The sequence below is a fragment of the Notechis scutatus genome, chromosome Z (assembly GCF_049901735.1).
Source record: "Notechis scutatus isolate UNSWTSFEM ecotype Mainland chromosome Z, rNotScu1.2, whole genome shotgun sequence".
Lineage (NCBI taxonomy): Eukaryota > Metazoa > Chordata > Lepidosauria > Squamata > Elapidae > Notechis > Notechis scutatus.
Window position 1 is genome coordinate 43019887 of NC_142025.1, and position 21217 is coordinate 43041103.

The 21217-nt window shown below is 37.1% G+C and overlaps 1 protein-coding gene across 16 annotated transcripts in view; it reads right to left on the reverse strand.

Annotated features, from left to right (window-relative positions):
* The window catches only part of DYNC1I1 (dynein cytoplasmic 1 intermediate chain 1), a 273836-nt gene that overhangs the window by 111276 nt on the left and 141343 nt on the right, over nucleotides 1-21217 (reverse strand). For all 16 annotated transcript variants that reach the window (XM_087945421.1, XM_087945424.1, XM_087945423.1 and 13 more), the window contains one exon: nucleotides 4583-4672. In XM_087945421.1, the coding sequence (XP_087801547.1) occupies nucleotides 4583-4672 (90 nt within the window). The remainder of the gene's footprint in view (nucleotides 1-4582; nucleotides 4673-21217) is intronic.

Sequence of the window (21217 nt, forward strand, 5' to 3'; positions counted from 1 at the left end):
AGGCATATATTAATTTTAATAAATCTAGACTGGAACGTTCCCAAAAAATACAAAAACCAAAAAAACCTCAGTGCAATATATTTCTAGGCTTAGCAGAACTCAGATCATTCAGCTAACTTGTTTTGATCAATGATCAAAGAAAAAAGGTAACATACAAGCCAAAGGATTTTAGACCTTGTAGTTATAATGTTAAACAGACAGACAGACAGACAGACAGACAGAGAGAGAGAGACCTGGCTACACCCAGTTATACCTGATACAGCAATGGAGTTGACAAGTCGAGTCATTTATCACTGATAGAAATGGCGACTCCGATAAGAGCAAGGGAAGAGGACTCTATCTATATACACAGTGACTGGTGTGTTAACAGCAGAGTAGTTTATATGTATTGCTCCCCAGATGTGGAGCTGATGACTGTCACATGTAGGCCATTTTATCTGCCTAGAGAAATCACTATGATAATTATTATAGCTGTTTATATTCCACCTGATGCCAATGTCAATGCAGCGCTTTCTAAGCTAAATGATGTCATCTCCAGGCGGCAGCATACTCACCCAGAGGGTGCTCTTGACATGGCCGGAGACTTCAATCAAGCCTGTTTAAAGACAGTTCTCCCTAAATTTGTGCAGTATGTGCAATTTTCCACCAGAGGGAAGAACACTTTTAGACCAGTGGTTCCCAAACTTTTCCAGTCCACTGCCGCCTTGGTGCTACAAACTCATCCTCAGTGCCCCCCAGCCAGGGGTGGGATTCAAATTTCTGTGGGTGTGACCTAATTTGAGGGCGTGGCTTGCTGGTCACGTGACTGGCTGGGCGTGGCTTGCTGGATGGGCGTGGCTTGCTGGTCACATGACCGGGTAGATGTGGTTTGGTGGTCATGTGACTGGGTGGGTGTGGTCAGGTAACTGGCAAACCAAATACAAGTGGTCCTCACTTAATGGCCAGCTGTTTAGCAAGTGTTCAAATTTATGACTGGCCTCCCCAGAGATACTTGACCTGTTTTTGGAGTTTTGACAGCCATGCACACCCCCCCCCCCACCCACCCCCACACACACTCCTTTCTAACCCTGCTGGAGCAGGTCATTGCACTAGAATCGGCAAAGCATCTCTGATTAGATTCTAGTAGTGAATAGAATCTAATCAGAGATGCTTTGCCGATTCTTGTTGATTTGTTTTATTTGTATTTCTTTATTTTATGTTGCTGAATTGCATTGACATGTGTGTCCCTTCTTGTGCACAGCCCAGAAGCTTTTGTGATTCTTTGCAGCAAAAATTACTGACCTCTGGCTTTGCTCTACTTTTCAAACGTGCTGCCACTGCCACGTTCTAAGTGCTGGCCCTGCAGGTCCATCCCATTGAGCCCGCTGCACCAGAGGGACCTGCCCAAGCAAGTCCGAGCAGAGCAGTGCACCAAGTCAATGGGGTGAGCCTGAGAGAGAGAGAAAGAGAGAGAGAAAGAGAGAAGGAAGAAAAGAAAGACAAAAGGGAAAGAACAATAAAGGGGCAGACAAAGAAAGGGGGGATGGAAGGAAGGGACAGAAAGAAAAAGAAATAAAGAAGGAGGGAGGGAGGGAGGAGAAAGATAATGAGATATCTATTCTAATCCAATCACCTGCACCAGCAGGGTTAGAAGTGTGTGTGTGTGTGTGTGTGTGTGTGTGTGTGTGTGTGTGTGTGTGTGTTCTCCTTGTAATTTACCAGTACATTTTGGTTTTGCCTTCTTCAGAATTGGCACTGTAATACATTTGGGAAAAGTAATTTTTTAGGGTGGAGATCTGGTCCAATGGATCCTGTTTAAAGCCTCAACAAAATGTGAGAGCTTCCTGATAGTCTTGACCATGTTTCGTCCACAAAATCTTTTAGAAGTCAAAGAGGTTTCAATGTGGAAAAGGGCCTCAGTCTAACTAGGCCCTCATTTCAATCTGATGCATCAAGTCTCTCTCTCCCTCTCTCTCTCTCTCTCCATCCCTCCCTCCCTCCCAGACTGGCTTTGCTCTACTTTCCTGATGTGCCTGCGGGGCCAGCACTTCAAACATAGATGGATGGATGGATAGAGAGGGGGGGGAGGGAGGGAGGGAGGGAGGGAGGGAGGAGAGAGAGAGAGAGAGAGAGAGAGAGAGAGAGAGAGAGAGAGAGAGATATGTTAGATAGATAGATAGATAGATAGATAGATAGATAGATAGATAGATAGATAGATAGATAGATAGATAGATAGATAGATAGATAGATAGATAGATAGATAGATCTATATTGGTAGGCAGATAGGTAACTAGGCAGACAGAAAGACAGGCAGACAGGTAGATAGGTTGTCAGGAAGGCAAGCAGGCAGGCAGACCTTTTGGATGGATGGACAGACAGACAGAATGCGACAGCGGTGGCACTTTGGGAAAGTAGAGCAAAGCCAGAGTGACTTTCCCAATGTGCTGCCACCGCTGTGTTCGACGCCATTGAGCCCCTTGCACTGCTCTGGTGCAACAGTCAATGGGATGAGCCTGCGGTGCCGGCGCCTCAAATGCCCCCCTGCCGCCTCTTAGTGCCCCCCCGTCCCACCTCCCATAATCCCCAACATCGCTTTGCACCGACTTCTAAGCCTTGGCCCACCAAGCAAAACCTCCCGACACTCGACTCCACCAAGAACGCTCAACATGCCAAAAGGCCCGCCCTACATAATTCCTGCGACACAACTACGAGGCGGCACATGTGCTTTTACCTCGCTTCCTTGGGGAGACCTTCCTCACAGCCGGCTTGACCTGGCCCATGTGGGGACCTGTTGAGGCTCAGTGCAGGCAGCGCTTCCGGGATGGGAAGGGTGAATCCCATCTGCAGCGCTGTGCTGATCCCCTGTGCCTGCAAAAAACCTCCAGCCGCCACGTGTTGTTTTTTTTGGTGTGGCTGGACTCCTCCAGCGCCCCCCTGCCGCCTCTTAGCGCCCCCCTAAGGCATCCCACTGCCCCCCAGGGGGCGGTACCGCCCACTTTGGGAACCACTGCTTTAGACCATGTGTACTCTTACCTGAAACAGGCATATAGAGTAATCCCCCTCCCCCACCTGGGTACATCCAACCATCTTTCACTTCTGTCATGCCTGAAGTATGTCCCTCTCAGGAAAAGAATTCAGCCAGTCATGAAAATGGTTAAAATCTGGCCAGAGGGTGCTCTCAGTCAGTTGCAGGACTGTTTTGAAACCACTGAGTGGAGTGTATTTGAACATCATGGCCTGCATGAATACACTGATGCCGTACTCTCTTACATCAAAATGTGCACTGAGAGTGTAACAACAGACAAGTGCATCAGAGTCTATGGGAATTGTAAACCCAGGATGAAACACTTCTGAGACCCTGGGATTCTGCCTTTAAGGCAAGGGACAGGGATATATAGAGAGAGGCCAGGGCAAACCTTAGAAGAGGTATTAAGATGGCAAAACAACAATACAAATATAAGGTGAAGAACCACCTCCTAGCAGATAACAACCTGAAGCAAGTGTGGCAGGAACTACAGCACCTAACTAAGTATAATAAGGGCAACATGAGGAACACGGTCAATGCTGATGCCTCATGGACAGAGGAGTTGAACATCTTCTTTGCCCGCTACAAGGTGAAAAGGCCAGACCCCGTAGCCTCTGCCTGCCAGCCTTCTGATTCCCAGCCACTTACCCTATGTGAACATTAAGTGAAAGCTGCATTGAAGGTGTGAATCGCAGTAAAGCTGCAGGTCCAGATGGGGTGCTGGAAATAGTGGTAAAGACTTGTGATGATCAATTAGCAGGGTCCTGACAAAGTTTTTTAACATATCCCTGCAAACAGCCTGTGTTCCATCATGCTTAAAAACAACCACAGGCAGTGGTGGTATTCAGCCAGTAGCAAAGATTTGGCATGGGTTATTGAACTGGTAGTAAGTTCTGGCTGGCCATACCCATGAACCGGTTGCCCAGCCGCTGCTGGCTCGCTTGCCCTGCCTGCCCGATGCTCTCTCACCCTGCCTGCGTGACGCTTGCCCCTTAAGGTATTTCTTTCTTTTTTCCCCTCCTGACAATCAGCTGTTTATACGATCAGCTGTGCCAGGATTCCTCTTGGTGAAGCCCAGGAAGGCAAAAAATGGAGGGAGGGGCTCATTCCCCCTCTTTTGTCTTCCTGAGGCCCAGAGGAGCTTCTGGGAGCAAAAACGCTCCTCTGAGGCCCAGAAGGTCCAAAAAATGGGCAGGGGGTGGCTGCAAAAAAGCAATTCCCACCCAGTCACATGGCCACTCCCACCAAGCCACACCCACAGAACCAGTAGTAAAAAAAATTTTTTAATCCCACCATTGGTCACAGGTGACTGTAAATTATGTATGCCAGAGTTGGCTTCATACAGGCCAGTACCAGTATGTCATCTCTAATGAATCCTTTGAAGTTTTTTGAAGGTTGGCTCAAGAATCATGATTTAATTAGAGCGATTGCTGGAATCCTGACAGTGACTTAGTAGGGTTAAAATCATTAAAAAAAAACAATAACAAAACATATAGTGACACAATACAGCTTAACCGAGACGAAAGCTTATTGATGGACATCAAGTAGTACTTAATCCCAAACAATCTAGTTACATACCTTCCTTTGCATCTTGTGTCTTTTCTTGAGTTTCTATCTCAGCATCATTCTGAGCTTTCAGTTCCACCAATTCTTCTTCTTCTTCATCCTCTACAAAACAAAATTGAATTTGAATTTGAATTCAAAATTGAATTGAAATTGAATTTGGAGAATCAATATGTGAAGTGTTGCACGATCCAAAGGGTAAAGAATTTTGGGTATAATAATATAATGCTTGAACAATGAAAAATCATTTGGGCGAGGGGTTTCAAATTTACATTAAATGATAATTTAAATGAAATATTTTATAATATGATATACTGTTGATATTTAATACTAGATAAATTTTCAAAATGTATAAAGGTACTTTAAATGTTGGAAATGTAAATGTAAAGAAAGAACTTTTTATCATCTTTGATGGACCTGTAACAAAGCAAAAAACAAAATACTGGGGAAGATTCATATTTTAATACCAAGGATTCTTAAAGTGAAGATAAAAATAAAACCACAGACTTTTCTTTTAGGCTTAATGGACAAAGAACTTGGAAGAAATGGAACTTTGTTATTAGATATGTTTATTGCAGAAAGAATGCTTTATGCACAAAAATAGAAAGATATTTTAATTCCTACAATGGATGGTTGGCTCAAAAACAATGGTGGAACCTGCAGAAATGGCTAAATTGACTGACTTAATAAAAAAAAAGAACATATCAAACTTTGTTTCTACTTTAAACTACTTCTGGATTTTGTGCTTGAGATGGGAAAAAATGAAACTTGGATTGGATTTTGCTGATTAGATAAGTTTGTTGTTATAGAAATGGCTAGCATATATTAACATGTAAAACTGAAAAGTTGAGGCTGCAAAGATAATATCTTATTGAACTGTTAAAAAGAGTTGGAAGTCAATATTTTTCTTTCTTTTTTCTCCTTTATCCTACATTTTTCCCTTCCCATTTTCCCACTATTTTAATTTTTGGTTGTATTTCATATCCTCATAAATTTAATAAAAATCTGCAAAAAAACATTTAAAAGAAATCTGAAGATACTATTACTTTCATTCAAGATATAGCTAGTTAGACTACTTCAAGGATAATATCCACATCTGGGCACTAAACTTTAAAAAGGGTCAGAAAATCTGAATCCTCAAAAGACAATGAAATGATCTGGAAGTTAGAAATTACTCTATACAGAGAAACTGAAGGAACTGGATATATTTAGCCTTGAGGAAAGAAATAACAATAGAATAAATATGACAGCACTCTTCAAATACCTGAAAAATGTCATATAGAAGTCAAAGCCTATTCTCTTTTATTTCAGAGAACTCAGTGCAGAATAATGGATTAATTAATGAATAATGGATCAACAGGAAGGTAGATTCCAATTAAATGCTATAGGGCACAGATCCTAGCAGGACAGGAGGTTCTCTTCTACAGAATGTATCTAAAAGCGAGTAGAAAGTTATCTGCCTGGAATATTTTTTTCAGGATCCTACACTGAGCAAGAAATTGGAAACAACAGTCAACCCTAGTAATCTGTTTTTCTGCTATTTCTCCAGCAGCCCCTTCAAATATAGGAATATTCAAATAGGAATAATCAGCTAGAACTGATTATTCTCTAATCACTCTGCCTCATTCATGGAATTTTACATAGATTGCAACATTATTTTCTCTTCAATACTCTCCCATGTATTCCTACTATTTCTTCCATCTTTTTTCTTATCTCAGAAAAACCATTACAGCAGAAATACAAGAAATGTAATATTTCTGGCAAATTTTAATATTAATTTTTTAAATTTATTTACCTCTTTAGAATATTTTTATTTTGAAATGTGAAATATATCCAAGAACATAATTTACATAACTGAGTTTCAAAAATTATAATTTTTCTCTAAAGAAGAAATACACATACCCAATTATTATTAGATATATTTATTTATTCTGCAGCTCTTGGTGTGTTCCATCACAATGAGACATATATTAAATGCTTCCACATCTTACATTGTTTTTCAGTATGATATGAGAAATTCTATTTATATAAAATAATATGAAGAATGATTCCAGAGTAATATGACATTTGTTATTTCTTTTGTCAATCAAAACCCAAGATGTTTTTTTTTAATATACCAACCAAGAATCAAAACAGTGATAAGCTTCAAATATTATTAAACTAACTGCCTGCTATTTTCTCATCCTGCAGCACACTTCCAATCTCAGTGATCTTATGTTTGAATTTTTGTCCCTGAGATGCTTCTTTGTAGACAATAAAAGGAAAGGAAGAAAAAAAGAAAAAACTTGTAACAGTTTTAGTCTAGCAGCTACTCTACTAAGGGGACACCTGTTATTCAAACAATTCAATTCTCAGTAGATTAATTCTTCTTTTGACCTACAACAAAGGGTTAAATACAATACTGACCCCAGGTCAGATGTTACTGACAAGTAAACAGGATCGGCACATTTCTGAAAAGTGACCATCACCACTCAACTTGAGATGACAACAACTGGAAGGTACATTTGGTGTTTAAAAGTGGCTCAGCATTAATATGAATTTAATGAGCACTGAAAATTGACACATGTCTACTACTACTAACAGATGTTTTACTGCCCTTCTTTGACCTATGCAAATTATGCTTGCCTTGCTTTTACTTCTTCTACTTATATATGTTTCTTTTTCCTGTTTGGTTATATTTACCTTAAATTATATGAAAGTTTGGAGACTCCGGCTGATATCCACTACCAATTATATCCCCATAAGCCCAACTGAATACATTTGAGGAAGGAAGTAATGCTGTAGCTCAGTGGTAAGCTTTTCTATTGCATCTGTGAGGTCCTGGATACAGTCCCTGGCTCCAATTTAAAGGTTCTAAAAAAAAACACCTCCCCTAGGCATGAAGCCAGTTGGATGACTGTGAGCCAGTCATTCTCTCTCAGTCCTAGGAAGAAGCACTTCCCAAAACATTGCCAGAAAAACTGCATGGATATTAGCCATGTGGTCACCAGGTGTCAGGGTGACTTGAAGGACCATTAGAAGAACATCAAAACAGAACATCCTCTTCCACTCAAACAGCCTATTTTGGTGAATCATTGGGCTAAAGTATCAGACAACTTTATTTGATTGCGTAATGGAGTTGAAGTAGAATTATCCAGTCTTTGCTAATACCTATAAAAAGCAAGACATCAATAGATACAGTGCTTTGGTAACTTGCCATTTATGTTTTGAACAGAAAATGATCCCAGTTTTTCTTTTTCTTTTTTTCAAAAATAATATGAATATCTATGAAGATTCTACATGCCACTGTATTTTGATGCAGAGTTAATGGATTCAGTACTATGGTAATTTGAAAAGTGAATGATTGTACTGGAGGAAGAACTAAAAGGAATGAAGGACTGAGAGATTTTTAGTAATGAGACAATAACATCATATAGGCTATCAAGCCTAATTGAAAATTTTCCTGTTTTCTCAGAATTTATCAACAACAATACTGGAGAAACTACTGTTTTTCCAGTAGCAAAACATCAAAATGGACTAATCCTATTGTAATGCAAAATATAATGAAAAATGCAAAATACCTGGGGTAAGCTTAAACTGAAATGAAATTATTGTGTTGTGTGTGTGTCTTTCTCCCAGAGCATTTATGCCATATTAATTCTACATACACATACAACATGTGTAGATAGATAGATATAGATATAGATATAGATATAGATATAGATATAGATATAGATATAGATATAGATATAGATATAGATATAGATATAGATATAGATATAGATATAGATATGTTTTCTTAAGTTTTCGCAGGTATTTATATGTATGGTATTCAGCTTTGCTCAGGTATTTTCCCACGTCATTACAGTTTTGTTTTTAAAGTTGTAGCAACGTTTCGGCAGAATCTCATCTGCCATCATCAGGCTTGTGTAGAGTGTTCGTTTGTGAGTCAGGCTGGGAACACAATACAGAAGCCTGATGATGGCAGATGAGATTCTGCTGAAACGTTGCTACAACTTTAAAAGCACAACTATAATGACGTGGAAAATACCCTAACAAAGCTGAATACCATATATATATATATATATATATATATATATATATATATATATATATATATATATATATATATATATATATATATATATATACACACACACACACACACACACACACACACACACACACACACACACACACTTTCCACACATGATTTAGCATACTTGAAATGTATTTCAAAATGCTCTACAACTGCCAAAACCTCAGAAGCATTGCCATATCAGGTGACAGTTTTAAAATGCTTTAAAATATATACAATTAAAAATAAATAAATAAATAAATAATACAGCAAACATGTTTTATTTAGCAACTATATTTTTTTCAGAGCTATGATCAAATTACTTAATGGAATCAGAGACAACAGATAATTTTACTTACCCAGGATTTCCCAGATCTTAATCTATAAGCCTTCAGGATTCAATTTTATATTTATAAACATTTGCAACTCTCTAACATTTTCCTGACCTGGGTTTATTCATTTAGGATGCCTTTCCCCCCTACTTCTTTCTTTGTTATTTTCTTTTGCAAACAATTGGGAGACTTGACAATTGCAACAACAACAAAAACCAGACCCAGGAAACTATAGACCAATCAGCCTAACATCAATACCTGGGAAGATACTGGAAAAGATAATAAAAAACCAGATCTGCCAACATCTAGAAACAAGTAAAGTAATAACTAGCAGTCAGCACGGGTTTGTTAAGAACAGATCATGCCAAACCAATCTTATTTCATTCTTCAACATAATGACTAAATTAGTAGACCAGCAAAATACTGTGGACGTAATATATTTAGATTTCAGCAAGGCATTCGACAAAGTAGACCACAACCTACTTCTTAGTAAGCTAGAAAAAAGTGGAATAGATAGCACCACCACTAGATGGACTTGCAACTGGCTAACAAACCATACTCAACAAGTAGTCCTTAATGGGTCTAAGTCTACATGAAGGGAAGGAAGTAAGCAGTGGGGTTCTGTCTTAGGCCCAGTACTCTTCAATATCTTCATTATAGACTTAGATGAGGGAATAGAAGGGGAACTTACCAAATTTGCAGATGATACTAAGCTGGTAGGAGTAGCTAACACCCAAGAAGATAGGCTCAAAATCCAGATGGATCTTGACAGACTAGAACACTGGGCCATATCTAACAAAATGAAATTCAATGTAGAGAAAAGAAAAGTCGTACACTTAGGCAAGAAAAACCAAAAGTATACATACAGACTGGGTGAAACTAGGCTCAACAGCAGTAACTGTGAGAAGGATCTTGGAGTCTTAGTGGACAACCAGCTAAATATGAACCAGCAGTGTGCCGTAGCAGCCAAAAAAGCTAATGCAATCCTAAATTGCATTAACAGAGGGATACAATCAAGATCAAGTGAGGTACTAATACTACTCTATTAAGCCCTAGTAAGACCACATCTAAAGTACTGTATCCAGTTTTGTTCACTACATTATAAAAAAGATGTTGAGACTCTAGAAAAAGTACAGAGAAGAGCAAACAGGATGATTAGGGGACTGGAGACTAAGGCATATGAAAAGCGACTACAGGAACTGGGCTTGGCTAGTCTGGTGAAGAGAAGGACCAGGGGAGACATGATAGCAGTGTTCCAATATTTGAGGGGCTGCCACAGAGAGGAAAGGGTCAAGCTATTTTCCAAAGTACCTGAAAACCAGGCAAGGAATAATGGATGGAAATGGAACAAGGAGAGATTTAACCTAGAATTAAGGAAAAACATTCTGACAGTGAGAACAATCAACCAATGGAACAGCTTGCCCTCAGAGGTTGTGGGAGTGCCATCACTTGAGACCTTCAAGAAGAGGTTGGACCGCCATTTGTCAGAAATGGTGTAGGGTCTCCCACATGGGCGGAGGGTTGGACTAGATGACCTACAAGGTCCCTTCCAACTCTGATTATCTGTAAGTTCTAAATTCTATTCCAATCCCTTTGAAAGCTCCAGAAGGAAGGCTTCAGATCCTAATCCTTTTCTATCTCTTTCCTTTAAAGTTATCTGAAATCAGGATTTCATGACTTGAAATAGAAATTTGCTGCCAGAAATGGAGGCTAGCAGAATATGTTGGAGAAAACAATGAGATTCAAGCCTCATCTACAATTTCACAGGGAGAAGTCCAAAGAAATATATGGCTATGGTAGACACAATTTCCAAAATTATACATATTGTTATAGTGTCATTGTTTGTATATTACATAGAAAACAGTTTTGTTTCTATTCTGGAGACATGCATTCTATCTGATATGGTAAATTCTCTCTCTTTATGGAAGTGGTAGTTTCATTTGGATATGTGTTTTTAGTTTTTCTTGCAGCTTGCTTTGAACCCATTCACAATGGAGCTAATTATTGCATAAGATTTATGTAAGGCAGACAGTCCTCTCTGCTGCTGTATGCACCACCAGTTCACAGCTATGATCTATGCTGTTCCCTGGAATACAAGATTTATTCTTCCATAGATTTGCACCATGGCAGTACTTTTGCATATGTTTGTGAAAGCAAAGCCATGGGGAGTATCATGTTTTAATTTTATATAATTAGAAATTACTCATCTCTTCCCACTGAATAATAACCACTTTTAAAAACTGGATGTTAGTATATGGAAAGCAAGCTATATATCTTGCTTTATTAAACAGTAGCCTATATGTTATGGTGAGTTAGTACAAATGTAATTAACTACAAGTACATCCTTCAAGATAGCAATATAACTTAAACTTATGTACTGCTTCTCAGTGCTTTACTGTCCTCTCTAAGAGGTTTACAGAATATTGCCCCCAACAATGTGAAGGATTTATCTCTGAAGGATGGAAGGCTGACTCAACCTTGCGTCACTCAGAATCAAATTCCTAGAGTGAGCAGTGAGTTAGCCAGCAGTACTGCATTTTAACCACTGTGACATCATGGCTCTTATGAATGAACAAGTGAATGCAAATTTGGGCTAGGGGACAGAATGTAAATTCAAAATTGTCTTTCAGCTCCAAAACCACTATCAATTTTATATGAATGTTAACTCAAGGAACATTATTGATCCCAATGCAACATGAATGCATCCTATAGATAAACAATTGACGGTCAAGATTATACCCATAGTAGTTTAAGTCCCAATCAGAAGGCATAATACAGCATGTCAGATTTTTATACTTTATAAAATAAATTACTTTTCCAAATAACAGAATGTAATAGTCTGATTCATTTTGGATTGGTTAGACACCCACTAATAGCATTATGTCCAGTTTTGGCACTGCACTTTTAGAAATTAGGGTAGTATGTATCAAGTCTTCCATTATATCCTCACAATACACTTGCCTGAAAGATAATATCAAGATTCAAAGCTAAATACTGCATGGTGTGTTGGTAAACTATTATTATAACATGTATCAGCTTGAAGTCACCATCAAGGCCATGGTGGCGCAGTGGTTAGAATGCAGTACTGCAGGCTACTTCTGCTGACTGCCAGCCGCCAGCAGTTTGGCAGTTCAATTCTCACCGGCTCAAGGTTGACTCAGCCTTCCATCCTTCCAAGGTCAGTAAAATGAGGGGGCAATATGCTGACTCTGTAAACCATTTAAAGAGGACTGTGAAGCGGTATATATGTCTGTTGCTATTAACATTTCCTATATTATCCCAGGAAATACTTATTTCCAGAACTCCTATCTATTGTTGAAAATCATGTGAGTCTTGAATAAGCTATTGTCTAATTATAGAAGACACACTCTGTATAACTTTAATTAGAGAAGTCTCTGGGGCAAAGTATGACTAGTACACAAATAATTACACAAATAATAACTAAGAATGAAATTACTTGTAAACAATTAGGAAACAGAATTTTAGCAAAACACACACACATACACATACATGTGCAATAGAATCTGCAAATATCCAAAGATTTATGCAAAATTAAAATAGATATACATTTTGAATTTCAACAGTTTGATTGTAAAAGAATTGGCTGATGCATTCATTCTCCTTGCCTTTTGAATTTCAACAGTTTGATTGTAAAAGAATTGGCTGATGCATTCATTCTACTTGCCTTAACTGAACATAGTATACTGAAATCTGAAAATATAATATCCTGTTAAGACTCTTCCAAGTTAATTTTGATTCATGTTACTATCTGTTAACCTCTCTATGATTACAGCATACGCTATTTCTGGCACGACTATTCTCAGGTCTGCTGGTATGGTATTCTGCATTTCCATCTTTTGGGTTTTCATTTTACCACTAAGTGTTCATTTTATGTTTTCAAGCAGCTTTGGTTTCACTGCGCTCAGTCACTGCCCTAGAAAGGCAGGTCTTATTTTTCCATTTTGTGAAAAATGATGGAGTATGGTAGCCAAATGGCAAGAAAATGCCTCTGAATGTTTTGTTTATAATTCTTCTTCTGGCATCTTAGAACCGTCCAATAAGCCATATTAACTAAAACACTGGCTACAAGAATTTGCAGTACTTCCTTTATTAGATCCCTCAATATAATTATTTTCCTATTAATTAAATATGAAATCCGCCTATGGTTCTTATGGAAAGTATCTATTGAATCCCAGAAAGTGATTTTCCTTGGCCTGACTACATTTTTCTTGGTTGCCACAACAATCTCAAAGTTCTTTGCCCCTTGGTCATGGCTATAGATCAACTATGGCCCTTTCTTTTTGAAAGACTTCAGCGTGACTTTCTGTACTAGTGAAAATGGCAAAAATGTTGGGTAAAATAATTCAACTAGTGAGGAAAATTATTTAGGCCTTTGCAAGTTTAGTTCCACATGCATTAAAAGGATTACATAGTTGACAGAAGGCGGCATTCACAGAAACAGTCAGAAATAGGACCCTTCCCTTTAATTTTATTTATTTATTTACTTATTTACTCAAAGTTCTCTCCCAACTCTGTTATTCTGTTATTTTTGGGGTATAGTAATATGTAAAACAAGAGGAAAGCAAAAGTTTGTGGCAAAGTGATAACCTTGTTCAAAGCTTCCCAAATCCTGTTCAGGATTGGCCTTTTCTTTGTTATGATCCTTACTTTTCCATCGTCAATTTAACAGTCTAGAGGGACCTTAGGTTATGTTCAGTCTCTTATATTGATAAATCTTAGATCTGTTTGTTGTGAAGATGTTCATTTAACAGAATGCAGTGTTTTCTTAAAAACAAAAAAATCTGATCAGACTTGGGTCTGCTTGCTTGATGTACTACTAGCCAATCAGCACACCAATTAGAAGACTGCAAATTGGGAATAATTGTGGATAAGCCATATCTTTCTCAAACCAATTGGACTGTTTTCAGTGGCACATGTTTTGAACCCAAGAGAAGTGGCAAAATGTAACAGCTCCAAAATAACACAAACCAATGTTTTTGTTCAATTTATTTGCTAATAACAATGGTGAAACAATGTTAACAAGCCAATGGAGATTATAATGATAGATCTAAATAATAAGAAACGTAAATGTGGAGTGCTCAAATCTACATCTTTTTGCCTTCCAATTATTTTGCATTTAAATCTAAGTAAATTTTATTAGTGAGAAAGGTTGGAACATTCATGGAGGGTACTACACTGAAATTATCTGTAAGCAAGACACTAACTGGTAGCTATCAGTTAATCTTTCCAAAGGTTTAGGTATACTATGCTAAACCATATCCAAAACTACTAAAATTGTTTTTGGAGGGGAGCAAATTTTTACTGAGGGAAGTTTATGAATTCGGTATCTATTTATTTATCTAAGACATTTGTATACTGCTATGGAAAATATCTTAGGTGGTGTGCAAAAATATTTTTAATATAAAATAAAAATATACATTGAGATTAAACATGTAAATATATTATTAACTATAACATAATAGAACAGCAATATCTCAAATGATTTTACAAGTTTTCGGTCTATGCCTAAGTGTTAGAAAAGCTGGTATATGTTTAATTGCCTGAGATAGGAACAGGGACTCAAAGAAAAGTGATTATATCATAAAGTAATGGAGGTTATTTGAATTAAAAATACATTCTTTTCATGAAAGGCAGTTATTTTTAAAAAATAAGGAATATTTTTAAGGAAAAAATAAAAAGCATCATTGTAGCAATTCTCAGCTGCACTAGCTTCAAAATTCATATCGCTACAATTCATGATGGATATTTAAAATTGTGCTGGCATTTTATTAAAATAATTCTGTATATTTCATTTCCCTCTCTTTTATTTGTTAGTCTCCAATAAAAGTTGTGGAAAAGTTGTGAAAAAATATATTCTTGTAGTACAAAGCTGATACTTAATCTCTAAATAGAAAAATGCAGAATCCAAGCCTATACGCAATTTACAGCTTCTGCCCTGGTTGTTTCCCAACTTTAAAATTCATACTGTGTCTAGAAGCATTTAACAACTACAAATCTTTGAGGTAAAGGTGCTCTATACACGTTCCAAGGTATCCTCACAAATATATGCTGATTGGTAAATATTCATTAATCTAAGTGAGGACAATAGAAAATAACAAAAAAAAACAAACCCGATAGATAAGCAGTAATCATTATCTAGATAAAAAGGGCTGAAACATTTTTGTAAGTTCAGAATAATGAGATAATATTCAGAAACAGATCAGGCAGATACAGAATATGATCTGTAAATCATATCATGCTATCATATAGTGACATATAAATTAAGACTTGATAAACCACAATTATGGTTATTTTATCACTTCAAAAGACTGGTATTCCCTGGAAATGTATTACCAAAATATATGACATTGATTAGGTTCAAATATCAAATTAAAACATGAATTTGTTAACATTATTTATTAAATAAGCCTCTTGCTATTAATATAAACCTATGAATTTGCCCACATTGTAACAATACCTAGCCAAAATACATATCCACTCTATGTTCACATAGATTCATGCTTGCAGAAAGAAGTCTATCTGTAGATATCAAGTAGGTAGGACCAGCAATATGAATGACATTAGGGAAACTATAGTAATTCCTTCCATTATTATATAAGCATATTTATAATATATATATGAAAAACATTTAATTTATTCAGTAGGCACCATCTAACTCCAAACAACTATTCTGCTCAGGCTCCTCTTAGATGTTTTTGGACTGGATGGGCCATTTTATTTGAATGTTATAATGAATGTTATGATGGACTCCATTTTAGTGTTTTGTTTTTAAAAATTTTATATAATACACATTTAATTGATTATGAACTGCATAGAATTTGGCAAACAAGGTGATAAATATAAGCTGCAAATAAATAATTAAAAAATAGTCCTTCAAAATAGCCCTTGATATGTGCATATATAATGGACAACAGGATAAAATGAAGACAAAAAGTTGCACTCCACAGTGTTTATGTAAGCATTTGGGTCTATTCAGAGCTAACTATTACCTTAGATATTATACTTCCAATTCAATGTTTCTGAAAAATGTCAAGCTGGTAAGACACCTGTCCAATTCTGTTCAAATGTTAAACTAGTATGTGCACATTTACCACTTTGAAATATATGTTTTCTTTCACTTTTTATCAGCCCATTTCTAAAGCAATGAGCAATGACAAAGCACTGTGTCTTTTGCATCCCCTTTTTCCTGAGTCACAGCTAATGAGGACCTGTTGCATTAAGACAGTCAAGAAGGTCTTTGGTAAACTGTCATGAGTCAAAGGGCAAGATTTGGATCTGTCTAAAATTAAAGCACAACTTAGACACTTTGACAACAGATTTGATAACAGGAAAATCTCAACAGGGATTAAATGCAAACTTTCCATTCCTCCCTTCCCCCCACTCCCCATGCACAATGTTGGGATTTTACATAAACTTCACTTTGATTTAATATCTCAGGCCAATAGCAGGAAAACCTATCAGCAGTGGTAGTTCTATCACCATGTCTGCAAACAGCTCCCTTCATTTTGGGGGCTCTCTCATGCTGCTAATGTGAATCCAAGTCATCTGTGTTTAAGGTTTAACCTAATGATTGACAGGTCCTTTGTAGTCTCAGTCTGTAGTAAAGATTATTGAATATATCTATCAGTTATTACTACAAACCCACTATGACATTTAGCACCTAGAGAAAAAAATGTTTTTTAAGGTTATAATGTTGAATTCACTTTGAAAAAATATTTTAAAATAAAGAATTAAATACACATAAGTGACTGAAATCCAAACTAAAAATTTAATATGCAGGATGTGGAAGATATGTTAAAGCATCCTCTTTAAATCCCCACAAAAGATGTAGAAAAAAAAAATTCATTTTGAAACTGCTCTATACTTCCCAGAATTGAGCTGAAGTCCACAAGTCTTAAAGTTGCCAAGTTTGAGAACCTGGGCTTTATAATATCAAGAGTTATAAATAATTGGGATGAGAGAGAGTGTTGAATTCTATAATATTTTCACTGTGGACTATTCTCTGTCCTTTCATAGTTCTTGTTTGCCCAGATGGTGGCACCATCTGGAAAAGAGGCTGAGAAAATGTTCAGGGATCAACTCCATAGGAGGGACCCAAAACAAAACATAACTGAGATTTCTTATTTTGATTAAGTAGATGAAATATACCTGACTAAGTCTGAAGTACAAAAGGGCACAACTTGAGGATTGCTCATTAGGAGAATAAAATATGACTCTGGAATCATGATTAAATGTTCCATAAAAAAAATTCCTCCCCCGCAACTTTCACACATAAAACTAACAGTGAAAAGGCTTTCTAGAGCTTGCCTTCTATTAGATTTCAGAGAAGGGTTATGGAAGATACCATTTCATCAAATAAATAAATTCATTCACTGTTTAAAGTGGTAACATCCAGGTACAGATTTACATACGTAAGTGAGTAATAAGCCACAGATTATTCCTACAATCATATCCCTTATAAAACCATAACAGTATTTTTATTTTTTAAAGCCAAACTGATTTGAGGGGGGGGGAAGGTAATTATGAATGTTATGATGGCAAATTATCACTCCAATTTCTCTTCCCCTCCCCCCCATTTCAGGTGAAAGAGCAAGAAGAGAAAGCTGAATTATCTCTTAGGCGGGTAACCACCTGCCATCCAGAAAAGGTTCTTGAGAGCAAGCATCTGTCTGAGTTTTGATGTAATGGCTTTGCTTGCCAGGTTCTTTTCAAGTCTCCTCTAATCAAAAGCTGTCACTTGGTGCTATTAGCAAGAAAAAGGAATGGCAAAGGGGTGTAAAATACAGCCATCTATTAGAAAGAGGGGAAAAGAAAGGAGAGACAGAATGAAAATTCAAGCAACTAACCACTCCAGTCACCTGATGCCAAAAGCAATAAATGCATTAATGGCTTGGCCAAACCTAAAAGTCATGAAAGCTTGCCGATTCTGTCAATAGAACTATTTTTCAAAATATACGTGCAAACCTAGGGGAAAGCTTCCCTCCCTCCATACTTTTTAGAGATGGAGAATAAAAGAGAATGAGAGAGAAAGAGAGAGATGTTACACCATAATTCTTTGGAAAAGGACAAATGCAAATAGAAATAATTAATAAGTTGACATTTTAATCTGTGTAAGCAATAAAACCCGAAGGATATTTCAAAAAAGAAAAAAAAAAGAAAGGACAGGAACACACTATCATATCTGTGTGAGAGAGTTGGGGAGGAAGTGAAATGTACCATGTTTCTATAGGGAGAACCCCAAGTGCAACAAAAACAGCTGAGGAACACTATGTTTTCTGACCTTTTGATACAGAGTCTAACAATCCAAAGTGCAAGACAACATGTACACTAAAAAGAAAAAGAAATGCAGACATGGGTTTGGTGAGCAGTGCAACAAAGGAGCAGTCTGTCATGAAGTTGTACCTGATCTCCATTAGAAAAAAACTGGGAAAGAATGCCATATTGATACTAAAAGATTTTCAGCTCAACCCTTATACCCTGGAGACATTAGGAAACAGGGCAAAAATGAGAGGTGGCCATCGTGCTATAAAGAAAGGTTTCTAAATCCTTGGCACATTTGAAATTGTTTTAGTGATAGACATGAAATTACATACAACTGTTTTTATGATTTTTTTTATAGTTTCAGTTTTGCCTATAAAAACTGAAAAGCCAAATGGAAAACAGCTCATGTGCATAGAGTTCCATGAAAGGAGTTTTAAAGGTTTGAAAAGCAAAATCATCAATTATCACAATCTCCATCAATGGGTTTGTAAAATTTCCCAGTGAGGCATTGAGGAGATAATTATGAGGTTTCTGATGAGAAACACAATTGTGATCCATAATTGTTTGGTTTTTGACTTAGCAACTGTAGAAATCTACACATAGATTTATTTTTGGTTGACTAGCAATGTAAAACTTAACATCTGCAAACTAGTTCCTACTCTGATTTAGTAACCTGCACTAAATTACTATGTGATATACAGTAACATAAATAACAAGAAAAAAATCAAGGAAACAGTCGGTCCACTAAAGAGAGAAGACGGCAAGGAAGTATCAGGTAGAAGAAAGAAAGCAGAGATGCTTCACTCATTCTTCGCATTTGGTAGTTTGGGCTATAGTTTCTTTTTGCGTGAGGGTACCTCACGCAAAAAGAAACTATAGCCTAACCTACCAAAAACAACTGTAAAAGACTCACTAGAAATAAGTTAAAATAAGCAAAAAAGAGAACACTTGTTGATCTTGATGAATACAAATCACCGGGATCTGATGGATTATATTCCAGAGTTCTAAAGGAGCTGGTGGATGTAATTTCAGAACCACTGTACCACATCTTTCAAAAATTCTGGAGCACCAGGGAACTAGCAGAGGACTGAAAAAGAGCTGATATGGTTCCCATCTTCAAAAAAGGGGAAAAAAAACAGACCCGGAACTATAGACCAGAGGTATCAAACTGGCAGCCCATTGGCCAGATGCGTCATGTGCAGGCCATACCATCCCCTGCTCTGTGAATGTGGAAAAGGTCATGAAACGTCATGTGACAGCAACATGACATGGCGAGTTTAACACCATGCTATAGACAATCAGCCTAGCATCAATACATAGGCGGACAGTGGAAAAGATAATAAAAAACAGATCTGCTAACATCTAGAAACGAGTAAAGTAATAACTAGCAGTCAGCATGAGTTTGTTAAAAACAGATCATGCCAAATCAATCTTATTTCATTCCTCAACATACTGATTAAATTAGTAGACCAGTGAAATACTCTGGATATAATATACTTAGATTTCAGCAAGGCATTAGACAAAGTAGACCACAACCTACATTTTGGTAAGCCAGAAAAAAGTAGGATAGATAGCATCACCACCAGATGGATTCATAACTGGCTGACAAACCATACTCAACAAGTATTCCTTAATGGGTCTACAGCTACATGGAAGAAAGTAAACAGTGGGGTATCACAAAGTTCCTTCTTAGGCCTAATACTCTTCAATATCTTCATCAATGACTTAGATGAGGGAATAAAAGGAAAACTTGCCAAATTTGTGGATGATATTAAACTGGCAGGAATATCCAAAACCCTAGGTGATAGGTTCAAGATCCTGATGAATCTTGACAGTCTTGAACACTGGGCCCTATCTATAAAATGAAATTCAATGTACAGAAAAGTAAAGTCTTACACTTAGACAAGGAAAAATAGCAGTAATAGTGAGAGGGATCTTGAGGTCTTAGTGGACAACCAATTAAATATGAGCCAGCATGTGCGGCAGCAGCCCAAAAAGCCAATGCAATCCTAAATTGCACTAACAAAATCAAGATCAAGTGAGGTAAGGGGACTTCCAGTTTTGCTTCCATCGCATCGCAGTGGAATCCGTGATCATGCACGGTTTTGCTCTGTGCTTGCTTTTTGGAGGTTCCCGATCGGGACCACAACCACCCTGGAAAGGTGGTGAAGAAAGGGGGAACACCTGGAGGATCAAGGGGAGACACATCTCCCCTCCCTGACAAGGTAAACTCCTTCCAAAGACAAGTTTCAGCGGTGGTCAAAAATGATCAGCATGAAGACAGGAGGCAGTCTGGGAAACTAAGATTGTGCTGGAGTGGTGAAGCTGCCAGCGGTGTGTGAACCAGATGAAATACATGGAAATTAAGGTACCCCAGAAGTAAGAAACAAAGAATTTTTTAATGAAAGATTGTAGAAGTAGTGACCAGAGAGAGAGTGAAGAAAATTGGAAACTTGTGAAATTGGTTTCGGACTTTAAAAATAATTAATTTGGAGACGGAAAATTCAGAGGAAAATATTGGATTATAAAAGGCTTGGAAATTAAATTGAATAATTATTTGAATTTTGGAACTAAATAGGTATAATTAAATGCTGGAATTGAATATGTTGAAATAAGAGCTAATAATTGGGCTTAGCGAAATTAATAACAACTTTAAAAAAAAGAAAGAGTGAAAAGAAAGGGTGAAACGTGGAAACAGAACTGAGAGCACCACCTAATGGTAAAGGAAAAATTTCAGTGACTCTTTGACAAGTGCTTGATCTTTTTAAAATTGGAATTTGAAAGGAAATGAAAGGAATTCCATTACAATAAAATAAAAACCCTGAAAAGTTAAATGCTAGAATATTATACGAAAAAAACGATATGTGAAGAAATTGCCCTGGGATTATTTGGTGACTTTGGGAAAAAGTTGGAAAAGAAGTTAACAGAAGCAACCTAGAAACAAAGATTTATGGACACTGACTGTTGAAATTAAATCTA